The 13,850-nt window shown below is 47.0% G+C and overlaps 1 protein-coding gene across 1 annotated transcript; it reads left to right on the top strand.

Moving 5' to 3' along the window:
- Nucleotides 1-4,867: 4,867 nt before the first annotated feature.
- Nucleotides 4,868-13,547, top strand: LOC135818219 (early growth response protein 2b-like). The gene is made up of 2 exons (XM_065331576.1): nt 4,868-5,047; nt 11,355-13,547. The coding sequence occupies exon 2, from the start codon at nt 11,379-11,381 to the stop codon at nt 12,711-12,713; it is 1,335 nt and encodes a 444-aa protein (XP_065187648.1). The 5' UTR covers nt 4,868-5,047; nt 11,355-11,378; the 3' UTR covers nt 12,714-13,547.
- The last annotated feature ends 303 nt before the right edge of the window (nt 13,548-13,850 follow it).

Raw genomic sequence — 13,850 nt, 5'->3', positions numbered from 1 at the left:
TCAGGGCAGCGCTGCTCCGCAGGATGGCCTGAGCGTAACACACAGACACACGTCACAGGTGCCTCTTCTTTAAAAGTAAAGATACTAGTCATGAAGTAAGTTGATTGTTCCAACCAGGAACACACGCTTCTTGCCGAACTTGACACTTGACTGACTCACGACTGCCGTCCAGAGCACACGAGGAGCACGTCGCACCTTCCACTCGGCAAACCTGCAAGAAAGCATGCACCACTCCCTGCTCAATACACAGTGTTTCCGGGAATTCCCTCATCAATTGAGCTTGAGTAGGCTGAGGAAGATTGTGCCTGAAAAGCACCACTTATATACTGCTCTCCAGGCCAAACCATCACCAGGGATACAAACTACTTACAGAGACACTTTGTTTCCAGCGCGACAAACACCTCGTGAAGCTCCAGGTAGCAGCGTGAGTCAGAGTCGCTCATGACATGGAGTTGTAAACTCTGTAAGTTTGTATCCCTGGTGATGGTTTGGCCTGGAGAGCAGTATATACATGTAAGTGGTGCTTTTCAAGCACAATCTTCCTCAGCCTACTCAAGCTCAACTGATGAGGGGTGAATTCCGCGGAACAATGTGTATTGAGCAGGGAGTGGTGCTTTTTTGCAGGTTTGCCGATTGGAAGGTGCGACGTGCTCCTCGTGTGCTCTGGTCTCTGGATGGCAGTCGTGAGTCAGTCAAGTGTCAAGTTCGGCAAGAAGCGTGTGGTCCTAGTTGGAAAAATCACCTTCATGACTATTACCGCCGAAGTCGCAACTTCTAAGTTCGTATTGTTGTCCCTCACGCGGACGTGCGACTAGTTGCGACTAGTTGTTGGAGGTGAAAGCGTTGCGAATAGCTATACTGGCTCTCAACGTCTGTTTTTTACAACTCCATGAGCGACTCTGACTCACGCTGCTACCTGGAGCTTTACGAGGTGTTTGTCGCGCTGGAAACAAAGTGTCTCTGTAAGTAATAGTTTGTATCCCTGGTGATGGTTTGGCCTGGAGAGCAGTATATAAGTGGTGCTTTTCAGGCACAATCTTCCTCAGCCTACTCAAGCTCAACTGATGAGGGATGAATTCGCCGAAACACTGTGTATTGAGCAGGGAGTGGTGCTTTCTTGCAGGTTTGCCGAGTGGAAGGTGCGACGTGCTCCTCGTCGTGTGCTCTGGATGGCAGTCGTGAGTCAGTCAAGTGTCAAGTTCGGTAAGAAGCGTGTGTTCCTAGTTGGAACAATCAACTTCATGACAATTACCGGCGAAGTCGCAACTTCTAAGTTCAATGCTAGTACAATACTAGTATTAGATAAGCAGCCACGCAACGCCTTATGCCCGGGGCTGGCACGCATTCCGCAAGTTCCTGCAACAAATAATTAATTCACAGCGACACGCTCTCACTGCGTCACGATAATATCCTGCTATTTGCCGCTTCCAGTCAGTGCCGGCACTTTGTCTTTGAAAGTACTAGTATACCTGGTCGCAGTCAGATACAACCTGGTTGTATCTGACTGCGACCAGGTATACTGACAGCGTGTCGCGGTGAATTTGTTGCAGGAACTTGCGGAATGCATGCCAGCCCGGGGATTATGTGCGTTGCGTGGCTCCCCTGGAGAGGAGGAGGTAAGCTCCTCCTCTGCAGGGAAGGACCTGTCGAAGTCCTTGCATCCAGCTGGCTCATCGCGCTGGTGAAATAAAAGGCCTGGAGAAAGAACGCGCATCGCTCCCCTGGCACGCAACTGCCCAGCCTCGGAGACAGACTATCGCAGCCGTACGACTCAAGGCACTACATCTTTTCCTGCAGCGTTCGACATAGCCGGCAATGGCCTACCGCTCATGCTATGGCCCAGTATGGGCCGCGCTGACGACAGCAATCTGCGAGTCAGCGAGTACACGTCCCCGTCGCCGGCACTAGCAGGGTCGGGTCAAACTCTCAGGCTCAGCTCGCGCTCTCTCAGGTCACAGCCAGCTTAGGGCTTCAACGCTGGAAGACATCGCAGCTGACAAGTGATGGCGAGATTGTGCTGCATCACCATGCAGAGCCGCAAAATATGCCCCGTCCTGGCCCTTGAGGCATACGTCAGATCAAGCGCATGGGGTAGTGACGAACAACCGTCCATTGCCGAACTAATACTTTATTAGTTCTGCAATGGACGATGGCTCGCGCGCGCCCAATGGCAATGACATCAACGTAGTGTTGCGCAGGGTTCTGGGCCCCAGCTACAGTAGCCACTCCCTCCGTGCAGGTAGCGCAACGCACATGGCGAATCAAGGTGCCCCGGAGTATGCCTTGATGGCAGCCGGGCGCGGGCGGTGGTCTAGTGGAGCTTACCGCACGTGCGTTCGCAGGCCTGCAGGCGCTAGGCATGCCATGGCGCTACTGAGCCACGGGTCGCAAGCACCGCACGCCCCCTTTTCTTGGAGGCTTGGGCTCAGCCGATGGGCACGAAATCCGCATGGTGCAAATCCATGGGCGACCCCAGACCACAGTTAATATTATAGTTGTGGGTTATAATGGTATAATTGTGGATTCTACCGAGTACTTAGTGATAGTAGTAGTAATGCTCTCTAGGGCATAGTTTTTCTTTGTCATCATCTCGTATAATGGTGAAAATGTGACCTAAAGTTTTTTTCCGGTGTCCTGAAGTTTTTCTTTTGTGTGAATCTCAATTCTATGGTTTCATTTCTGGCGGTGTTCAAGCAGTTTTGGTTTGGATGTTTTTCTTTTCTTTCCTTCCCCTTTTTTCATGTATAAACATTGCTGTTGCCATTAATATTTGTTATCTTTCAAGTTTGTTACAATTTTGCTGTTCACCTTTTGAATTCACTGCCCTCCTTGCATTCACATCTTCATTGCTTTTTGCGTTCAATAAAAACACAATTTGTATGTATGTATGTATGTATGTATGTATGTATATATTTATTTGAATTCGCAAGTACACACGGGCTACAAGCCCAATTACATGGAAGCAAATGCCATAATGAGGCCAATAAAGAAAAAAATGTGGAGGCAGGAGGAGGACGGTAGCAAAGCAACAGGGAGGACAATTCAGGAGCAAAATCAACAATTGCACAAATGTGAGAGCACCTGAGACCGAGGGTACCTGTGGAGCGATAAAATGCCAAGCAAACAGAAGAAAGGAAATCACAAGCCAATACACGCTAAACTGCGCTTGAGTTATAAGGAAGGGGAAAACCGGAGCTCAAGAAAATTATAACATACAAAGTCATAATAAGAAGTCGACTGGATGAGAAGTAGCACAAGCAAACATTTCCTGACAACGAGAGGGGCTGTAACTACAGCCACAGCAGTAGCTGCTGTAGCAGCAGCAGCAGCAACAACAACAACAACAACAACAACAACAACAACAACAACAACAACAACAACAACAACAACAACAACAACAACAACAACAACAACAACAACAACAAAAACAAGAACAACAACAGCAACAACAACAACAACAACAACAACAACAACAACAACGACAACAACAACAACAACAACAACAACAACAACAACAACAACAACAACAACAACAACAACAACAACAACAACAACTCTTATTGGCGATGGTGCCATCGTGAGAATAAAGAATTCAAAACAACAACAACAACACCAGCAGCAGCAGCAGCGCCGTGCAGACTACTCCAAGGGGAGTATGGGAATGTGAACACAGAAGGCGGGAGAATTCATGGATTTAGTAGTAGTAGTAGTAGAATTTATTATTTTGTTAGGGAAATCCCTACAGACGTTGCCGTCTTTTTACAGGGAACCCTAACTGGCCTAAGTGCTCTTTGCAGAGCGAAATGAAAGCGAGATCAGGCAGTTGCCATAGCAATGTACTGGTACACCCAGCCTTTATCATTTTTACATGACCCCATGGCCCGTCTTTCAAACGCTCTTTCATAGCCGATAGATGGCGTTATTAATTTTGTTCCTATCATACTAAGTATGTTTCAGATGGGCGGCCTTAGACGGCCCAGTCTGATCATTTCACACGAACTATGTTATACGGTAATATGACATCATGATCACAATAATCGTGTCGTGCTCACGTTCAATAATATGAGCTCGCGACACCCCACTGGCGCATCTCTTCTGTGGTGTGAGGGTTCACTATAACTATAACTTATAGTTCACACATACAGTGTACTAAATAGAGGTTGCGACTTCGGCGATGATTTTGTTTAGGAATGGGTTGCTCTTCACGCAAAATCTTCCTCAGCCTACTCAAGCTCAACTGATGAGGGGTGAATTCCCCGAAACACTGTGTATTGAGCAGGGAGTGGTGCTTTCTTGCAGGTTTGCCGAGGGGAATGTGCGACGTGCTCCTCATGTGCTCTGGATGGCAGTCGTGAGTCAGTCAAGTGTCAAGTCGTCGGCGGAATAGCGAGAGCTCCAGTGTGGGAGCAAACCCATTCCTATACAGTCTACTGTATTGTAAAACATACCTCGGTTACCTGCACGACACATGCGTACAGTTTACGAGACGCCATACGCTGCAGATCATAACTGTATACATGTACTTGTATTATTGAACTACTGTTGACATTATTTTCTTGACTGCTAAACACGAACACTTACTTCGATTGGTCGCTGACGTCTCACGCGACAATCCTCCACAAATAATTGTTTTGTCAATCTTCCCACTCTCGATGACCTCGCCGCCCCCCCCCCCCCCCACCCCCACAACCCACGGTTAACTACATGTACATGTAGATACCCACTTAGGCTATTCTCGTAATCTAATGGTTGGCTGTTTTTTTAATCCGCTGCCACTATATTCCCACACATTGTTACTACCTCCATCGCATGTCACGTAGTTCCTCACTCTCGAGGCCAGACATTGCTCAATGTAAATAGTAGCTGTGTAGAATTTTCTGTGCTCATTCCTACCAAGTAGTTCAGTTGAAAAGGTGAAGAAATTTCTTTGAGGTACAATGTTGTTCTTTGTGAAGAGAAAATTATCTTCGGCAGTTGGAAATCGGCAGTTGGACATCTGCGCGTTTACCCTAGGATAAACTCCACTTGATACCAGTTGACACCGGAGGTAAGACGTTACTCCAGCTTGTTTTCTTTAATTTTTGGAAGGTATGTACGTAACGTTTCTTCAGAATTCCCAAACTCCATTGCAGCGTATTTCTTGCACTTGAAACACACCGCCATTCCGGCAACAGGCTCTCAGCTGCAATGCCCTGATGATGCCCAATGGGCGAAATATTGGCAAAGTTATTTATTTGGTGCAGCTGAGAGCCTGTTGCTGGAATGGCGGTGTTTTCAAGTGATATGTACGTAACTAATAAAAAACTGCGTGATCAAATTGAGGCACTTGTAGTTGTTCAGGTTTGTAGATGAAATTCAAGTTTTTTTGCCCAGTACAGTGCGGATCGGCTATAGGGTTGTCGGCTATAGTAATATTATACCCCTTATATTGATCGTATTCTCAAATTCCTTTTCGTAAACCACCCTTTTCTATACATATCGGTTCGGCTATAGTAATCCAGTAAAACCTGTGACTACCGACCACCTCTTGGTGCCGGCAAAAGCGGTCTTTAGTAGTAGGTGGTCTTTAGTTAGAGGTTTGCACCGTGCGACCATATAGGGATCCCAGTATATGATATGCAAATCAAAATGCAGCTAGTACAATTCCCCAGGACTTGCGCAATGCCGTTCTTATTTCAGGTCAATCAACACTTGGAGAGAAAAACGGAGAGATGGAGAGAGGCAAAAGAGAGAGAGAGAGAATATAAAAAATTTGCAGACGTCAAATTCAGCTGCTGCTTCTGAAGCCAGGAGTCAAACGTTCCCTGTAGAAGTTTCGGTTTGCGCTGGGCTTCAAATTTGTTCATCCGATCAATCGTACCGACTATCCTTGTTTTGACTTCTCGATTGTTCGAACGCAATCCTTCAGCATCAGGACCTTGCGGTGCTGCTTTGTTTCTGGATTCCTTGACGCCATCGTCGATTCATTTGTATGACTGGGGTGACAAAGCCGCTCAGTCTTCGCTTCTCCTCCGAGTAGTAACATCGAGCTGAGAGCGCTTTCGATGCGTTCTCCAAGACGTTTCCTATCATGTTTATTCTTGACAGCGCTTGGAATTCTCACAGGTGTAGTGCAGTCCACACCGACTCCACAGTCAAAATGGCCTGCGTTCATTTTTTCAGCTGTATACCGAAAGATTCCTTTCAGGACCATGGAAAATCAGCAAAATTTGAAGAAGGAGCTTCGAGCAACATTTTATTTCCTACATCGCGGTCGCTAGTCACGGGTCAAAAATCGTCTTTGGGACAAGAAAAGGCGGTCGCTGGTCGCGTTCAGCAGGTAGTCGCTAGTCACAGTGCATTTTGAATGTGAGACCGTCCGTGCCTGGCCAAGTGGTCGGTAGTACCAGGCTGGTCGCTAGTCACGTGGTCTTTAGTTACAGGTTTAACTGTAATCGTACTACAGTGCTGGCAACTGAAATCCGACCCTCTAGCGGTGCGCTACGCCCGTTAGCGATTCGTACGAGGCGCTAGGGGGTCGGATTTCAGTTGCCAGCACTGTAGTTTACGTGACAACGTCATCAACAACAAACGAGTTAGTTGCCATGGCTACCCACTACATTGTTGTACATGTACATGACGTCATACTGCCGACAACTCCGTCACTTAGTACAGTAGCTAGACCACGCCTGCTGGCACTTTGGAGTACTCGAGTTTCGGCCCTGAAACGTGACATGCGAACATGCTTGGAACACGCATGGTCGCGCATATCAACGTATAGGCACGCATAGGTAGGCAATAATGCGCTGTGGACACTGGCCAGAGCCAAACGCTACTACAGTACTATTGGTAAAGACTTATGCATACATGTAGCTACGGAACTAATAAATATTATACTAGGAATTAAATCACTCTTCCAGCATTTTCGATGACACACTCACTACACGGATGGCATGACGACACACTCACTACACGGATGGCATGACAACACCTTGACTTGCGCAATTGCTGTGTCCTCTTCTTTTCTTTTCTTTCTTTGTACTCTTGTGGTCTTTCCCGAATCATGAAATATCTCAAGTAGGAAATCCCTTCGACAGGCGTAGAGCCTCTGGGTAACGGTAATCCTTGAAAAACTCGGATACGGAGTCAGGAATAAATGTAAAAAAAGAGAGAATAAAATACACGAGGACGAGTTATGCAGCATCTCTTCACGACTGTAACAAGATGATGAACAGTCAGAATGTGCGATAGTGGGGCACAGTACTGTTTCTAGTGTTAGGCATCTCCTCCCGTACCTTCTACAGTCGTCGCCAAAAAAATCCGGCCAAATGCAATGCTAGCTACCGGTAGCTGTACTGGGCTGCATGCACTGTATCATACTTCATACTTAGTGGTAGTGGTACTGGTAGACTATGGTAGACCGGGTCTGCAGTTACTTCACTGTTCACATGCTGACAGGCTAGGCCCGCATACACCATGTAGAGGCGACAACGGCTTGACAGGTCAGCCAAATTTGTCTAGGCCCAAACCATGCAAACCTATCATCAGCGTTGATTGTTCACTCGAAATATGTTTGTGGAAGGAAACTGGCATGTTGAAGTTTGCTCTGAGGCCAGAGTCAATCGAACTGAGCCACTCCTTTGTGTTGACCCATTGCCTCCACGTTGCCCAATTTTTCGCTTCAAATCAGAGGTGGCTCCAAATCGGCAAGGTTTTAGAGTGCACGTCAAATTCACTCTATTAGTCTGAAATTAGGTAAATGCTATCGCTCCACGACGGCCAGTACAGAGTAACAATCAGCCTTGTGTGTGCTTCTCCATTAGTTTTGATTGGTATGCGGTGCTTTATTGGCGAGAGGCGAGCCGCTGTTTACCTGCGACAAGAAGTTGATTTTTCGAAAGTCGTAAAACTCAAGTCGCAGTGCGGAGCAACACGTCAAAAACTCACCTGCTTGGTGTGGCGCTTCTGGTCATCGCAGAGCCATGAAATTTTGGCTCGGAGTATAAGTTATAACACATCGTAGTCTCACTGTGACATATGTTTTCTAATCAAAATACCAAGAGAGAAAGTGAATATTGAGTCCGGTCCGGTAACCTACCGGTATGTCCTATTTGAAACCGTCGCCTTCTACACTCACTCAGAGTCAGACTCAGGCTCGGCGCAGTGCTCAACCCGACTGCAGCAGGCAGAGTGCGGCGCAGACTGTTCGGTGCTGTCCAGTGCCAGTGGCAGTGGCAGTACAATGGCCTAGACTAATACTGAGTCTAGTGCATGTGCCACTCCACTCCCCAGTGCATGAACCCGCGATGAAGTACCGCGTAGATCTACCTACCATACCTATGTACGCGTATACTTGGCATTGGCCGGATTTTTTTGGCGACGACTGTACAACCTTATCCAAGCTGGCCTGCATGCACTCTCCTACTCACCTTTTTTGTTTCCTTTTGTTCTGTTGGCCTGGGTAGCTACTTAAGGGTAGCAGCGTGGTCTTAAATTTCATACGGCATTCAATTGACCATAACTTTGGTGTCTCTCAATGGATTTGAGTGAAATTTGCACCACACACTCCTGCCACTATGCTGGCCCTCTGGACATGATTTAAAAATTCTTGCGCTTCACTGACAGGCTTTCCAGGCCGGAAAAACTCAAAATTCCGGCATAGTGCCACGGTTTGCGAGTAGGCCCCAGCGGATAATGCTAGCATTATATCTAGCATATTTAGCACTTTCTGGAAACTAGCATTGCACTAGCATAATCAGCAGGTTTTGCAGAAAACTAGCATATTCTTGCGAAAACTAGCATATTCTTGCAAAACATGGGATTTTCAAGTGTGCTCGCATCCGAAAACACTGGTTCACTTCAAATCTTCCCTCTACTACTTGAACTTGTAGTAGATCTATGACTCTGGCTGGGAGTCTGGGCACAAGCGTTGGGAAAAAAACTTGTGATGGGTGTACATGAGAAGGCGGTGAGAATGGGAGCGTTTTGTTTCCACCACCCTTTGCTGATGAAGAACACACGTCATGGCTATGTCCGACCAAGCAGCCGGAGACATTGTTGATCTAGTAAGCAGTAGCGATGATCACTTTGATTCCGAGTTTGACGATGAAGACGCCTCAGAATCAGAGTCCGAAGAGGACGAGGTCAGGACAGCGTGTGAACGTCTTCCCGAACCAGCCAGAGTAGCGATTTCCCGAAAACGATCTTTCCAGAGAAGTGGGAAAGAGTCCGTCGCTAAGCGTGGGCGAATTGCCGGTGGAAGTTCCACATTGACACCTCGTGGCAGCGTCCACCATCGCGTGCAGCAATTTCCAGGGGAATATTTGACCGTGTCCAGTCACTCTCCGGCTAGCTGTATGCTCAGTCTATACATTCTTGATATTATCTTTTCTTTTCTTTTTTTCTCTTTTTCTTTTTTCATATTTTACTGCCAGATAGCCCTTGGCGGATTATGCCGGCATAATATTTGGCATAATCTTGGGATTTCGTCAAAATATTATGCTCCGGCATAATATTCCGGTGGAAGTTCCACATTGACACCTCGTGGCAGCGTCCACCATCGCGTGCAGCAATTTCCAGGGGAATATTTGACCGTGTCCAGTCACTCTCCGGCTAGCTGTATGCTCAGTCTATACATTCTTGATATTATCTTTTCTTTTCTTTTTTCTCTTTTTCTTTTTTCATATTTTACTGCCAGATAGCCCTTGGCGGATTATGCCGGCATAATATTTGGCATAATCTTGGGATTTCGTCAAAATATTATGCTCCGGCATAATATGCGGATTCCAACGTGTAAGGTCGGCATAATCTTTCGGTTTAGACAAAAATTATGCTTAGGGGCACAATACAGCTTTGTCAGAAAGCCTGCAGATATTTTTTTTTAAATACTCCAGTTACGACTCCTTGTCATAGCCATTGGCGGATCATAGCCCTTGGCGGATTATGCCGGCATAATATTTGGCTTAATCTTGGGATTTGGTCAAAAAATGATGCTCCAGCATAATATTCGGATTCCAACGTGTAAGGTCGGCATAATTATTATTATTATTATTATTATTATTATAGACAACACCTCATGGCATGAGAAGAAAATCAGCCAGTACGGGAGATGTGGGTGTTAACCAACCATGGTGGATAATCATTCGGTTTTGACAAAAATTATGCTAAGGGCATGGCCGTGTGTGTATGCGTGGTTTCTCAATCCTCTATGTACAGCGTGAATACATAGAGGAACCGAGCATAATTCAGCATATTTGTTGGCATAATTGTGGCATAATCAAAAGCATAATTTGACGATTGGCCGAGCATAGTCCGCCAATGGCTACTGCCAGAAGTCGTCTTCATATAAGGAGGCAGATATGCCTGTTTGTTGTACGACTTTAAATAAATCCAACCAACCAACCAACTCGTAGCCAAAGGTCAAATCTGTACACGACATAGTTATGCTAGTTTTAATGCTAGCATTACCCGCTGATGCCTAGCCGCTAGAGAGGAACAAGGGGGAAAAGTGCTGAACCCAGCCCAACACCTGTGCCTCGCTGTATGACATTGAGACCAAAGATCAAAAGGCAAAGCCGCAGTGGTAGGTAGCATGATGTGTACTTCCAAGTTGAAGACAGGCAGCGCACGTCCATTACTAGTCTATAGAGCCTAGGGCCCTAGGTTAGAGGGATAGAATAGAGTAGAATGCAGTTAATTTACACACCACCTCCTTTGATCCAAGCATTTACTCCGCAAGTATAAGTTCAATGTTCACCTCATTTACAAAAACCGCCGCCTGGGCAACAAAATAGTTGCCTATAAATAATTACAGTTTTCTTCTGTTTTCTCCTTCTAGTTTACATTAAAAAACATAATAATAATAATATTATTATTATAAGAAAGGGTTTGCTCCCCACACCGGAGCTCGCGCTATTCCGCCGACTGTACTTGACACTTGACTGACTCACGACTGCCTTCCAGAGCACACGAGAAGTCCATCGAACCTTCGACTCGGCAAACCTGCAAGAAAGCACCACTCCCTGCTCAATACACAGTGTTTCGGGGAATTCACCCCTCATCAGTTGAGCTTGAGTAGGCTGAGGAGGATTGTGCCTGAAGAGCACCACTTATAGCGCTGTCCAGGCACAACCATCACCAGGGATACAAACTTACAGAGACGCTCCGTTTCCAGCGCGACAAACACCTCGTGAACACCAGATAGCAGCGTGAGTCAGTGTCGCTCCTGGACGGTGGCGGAATAGCGCGAGCTCCGGTGAGGGGAGCAAACCCTTTCTTACAAATCATCGCCGAAGTCGCAACCACTACTTCGTAATATTATTATATTAACTGACTTTTTAATTATTATGATTGTATTTTTTCATGGTTCCTTACAGGCTAGTACAACTCATCAACAAAAGATGCGATTGTCCAAACCAACCATACAAGGCTATGAAGCTCAGGGCCCGATAGAAGAGGCAAGCAACAATGTGGAAATCTCCGATGCGCCGACTGGTTACGATAATATGCAGGACTTGAACATTTCGCTGGGTTGTACTGCCGTGCCTATTTCATTCCCGCCTGACAGTAATATTATGCAGGAGATGGAGGCATTACTAGCCCACGCTCCAAACGCCTGGGGTACACTAGCGGGGCATGGAGACCTGGGCTTGGCTGCAGGGGATGAAGAGCTGATGCCAGTGATGGATTTGCTAGACGAATGGCTACAAGCCGAAAGTCCGGGAAGTGAAATGACTAGCCCAGCAGTTGATCAAGTGCCAGTAAGCTCAACAGCTTCCAACATGACTTCTTCCGGCAGTGCTCATGCTGAGTCTGCCACTGCGGACAAACAACAGCAGGAGCAAGGTACCGTCTCAGACCATCCGTTTCCTGGTATTCCAGCGAATGTGAATGCACATGGTTCCGATTCCACCGGGCCACCATCACTGCCAGGACCTGACCATATGCAAACTCCCCGCAATCACGAGCAAGGGATGAATGGAGGTGTTAACGTCGTGACGTCATCACTGCATGCTACGTCACTACCAATGAAGGAGCGGCCTTTTGCGTGTGGTCATGAAGGAATACCGGGAAATGTGAATGCTCATGGTTCCGATTCCACCGGGCCACCATCACTGCTAGGTCCTGACCATATACAAACTCCCCACAATCACGAGCAAGGGATGAATGGAGGTGTTAACGTCGTGACGTCATCACTGCTTCCTACGTCACCACTAATGAAGAAGCGGCCCTTTGCGTGTGGTCATGAAGGCTGCAGTCGCCGCTTCCCACGCGAAGACGAGCTGAACCGCCACACACGTACGCATACAGGCGAAAAGCGGTTTCAATGCGAAATTTGCAATACATGGTTTTCAAGGAAGGACAACCTCACGACACACTTCCGCACACATACCGGGGAGAAGCCTTATCATTGTCCGCATTGCCCTAGGGAGTTTGCCCGGTCTGACCAAAGGCTTCGCCATATGAAAAAAGTTCACAAATTGCTAGAGTCAAGCGAAGCATTAGGAGTGCAGCACGGACACTCACCAGGTCTCGGTGGTACGCCTTTGGCTACAAACATGGTGAGCTTGGCATCACTGCCCGCACTGAGTACAGCCAGCCAGTTCTCTGCCACAGCAACTCCGCCGGCTAGTAGTGCAGCCTCCGCTAGACCTTTTAATGGGACTGCTGCATCGATGGGCGCCGCCGCCGCCGCCGCCGCGACACAGCATCATAATTATTCCATGGGTGTCTAATCCACGGTAAACGTACGGCAGCCGCAGGAGGAACATCATTTGCAGCAGCAGCCACAAGGCCAGCAGCACCAGTACCATCAGCATCTGGCTCCAGATGTGGTTCCAGAACCAGAGCAGGGTACTGGCATGATTGGTCAAGCGGACATTCCTCGTGGATAACTTCGGCTCAGTATCCAAAACATCGTCTAGTCCCAAAAGGACAACATATGCTGCGTTGTGCACTGGTCTGGACTGGCATGCTATTGCCAATGTAGTGTATATTTAGTGTATGTGTATGTGTATGTGAGAAAAGGGAGAGAGAGTGTGGGTGTATGTGGGTGTAATGGTGTGGGCATGTGTGGATTTGGCATTTAAAAGTCCCCAGCTCTATTCTATATCATTCGCGCTGGAACTGCTGCTGCATAGCCCCAAGTCTGAAGACTTGGCAACTTTACGCCCAATCTCTCTCTTCCCCGTTGTATCGTTCCCTCACACCGGTGAAAAAATTAAAAAAACTAATGTTGTGTGGATGTGTGTGCGACCCACTCTCTTTTTCATTGCCAAGTCACCTAGGAGTGAAACATTTCTTCGTACTGAATGTAAAGCTGTGTAAATACAGGTGATCGTCTCTGCTGCTGATGTTGCTGCTAGCCTTTTTAGCGTGACTCTGTTTCCGCTGCTGTGCTAATGTTGTTGATAAAACTCAATTATTTTTGTTTGCTCCTGTTTTGGGCTTTGGATGATCCGTATATCATGATACCATACGCGTTGTTGTCATTCATTCAATTCTTCATATCAACTGTATTGCACCGTCTAGAGCCGTTTCAGCCAAAGGTTTTGTCTGGCACCTTTGAATTGACTCAGCTGTGGGTTTGTGCTCGTGCGGTACTCAGGAGTTTCACACCGTACGCCCGTGTAAAACAAGGTTTTCATGCATGGAAGTCAAACTGAAAGTAACGACTCTAAAACACGAAAAACATGCAGCCATTGCAAAGACGTTTCTATCGGTTTGAATTAACCCAAATGATGGCGGAGGCAAAAAGGATAGGCAGGGCTTTGAACTTTTTGACAAGTTCTCTTGTTCGTTGTTTCGGGTGGTTTCGCTCATCACCACTACCATGTTACAGGGTGGGTCGGTTGTTTGTTTGGTTTCTAATA

This window comes from Sycon ciliatum, chromosome 5 (assembly GCF_964019385.1).
Source record: "Sycon ciliatum chromosome 5, ocSycCili1.1, whole genome shotgun sequence".
In the NCBI taxonomy this organism is placed as follows: Eukaryota; Metazoa; Porifera; class Calcarea; order Leucosolenida; family Sycettidae; genus Sycon; species Sycon ciliatum.
Note: the sequence above shows the minus strand (reverse complement) of the source record. Positions and strands in the feature narration are given on the sequence as shown.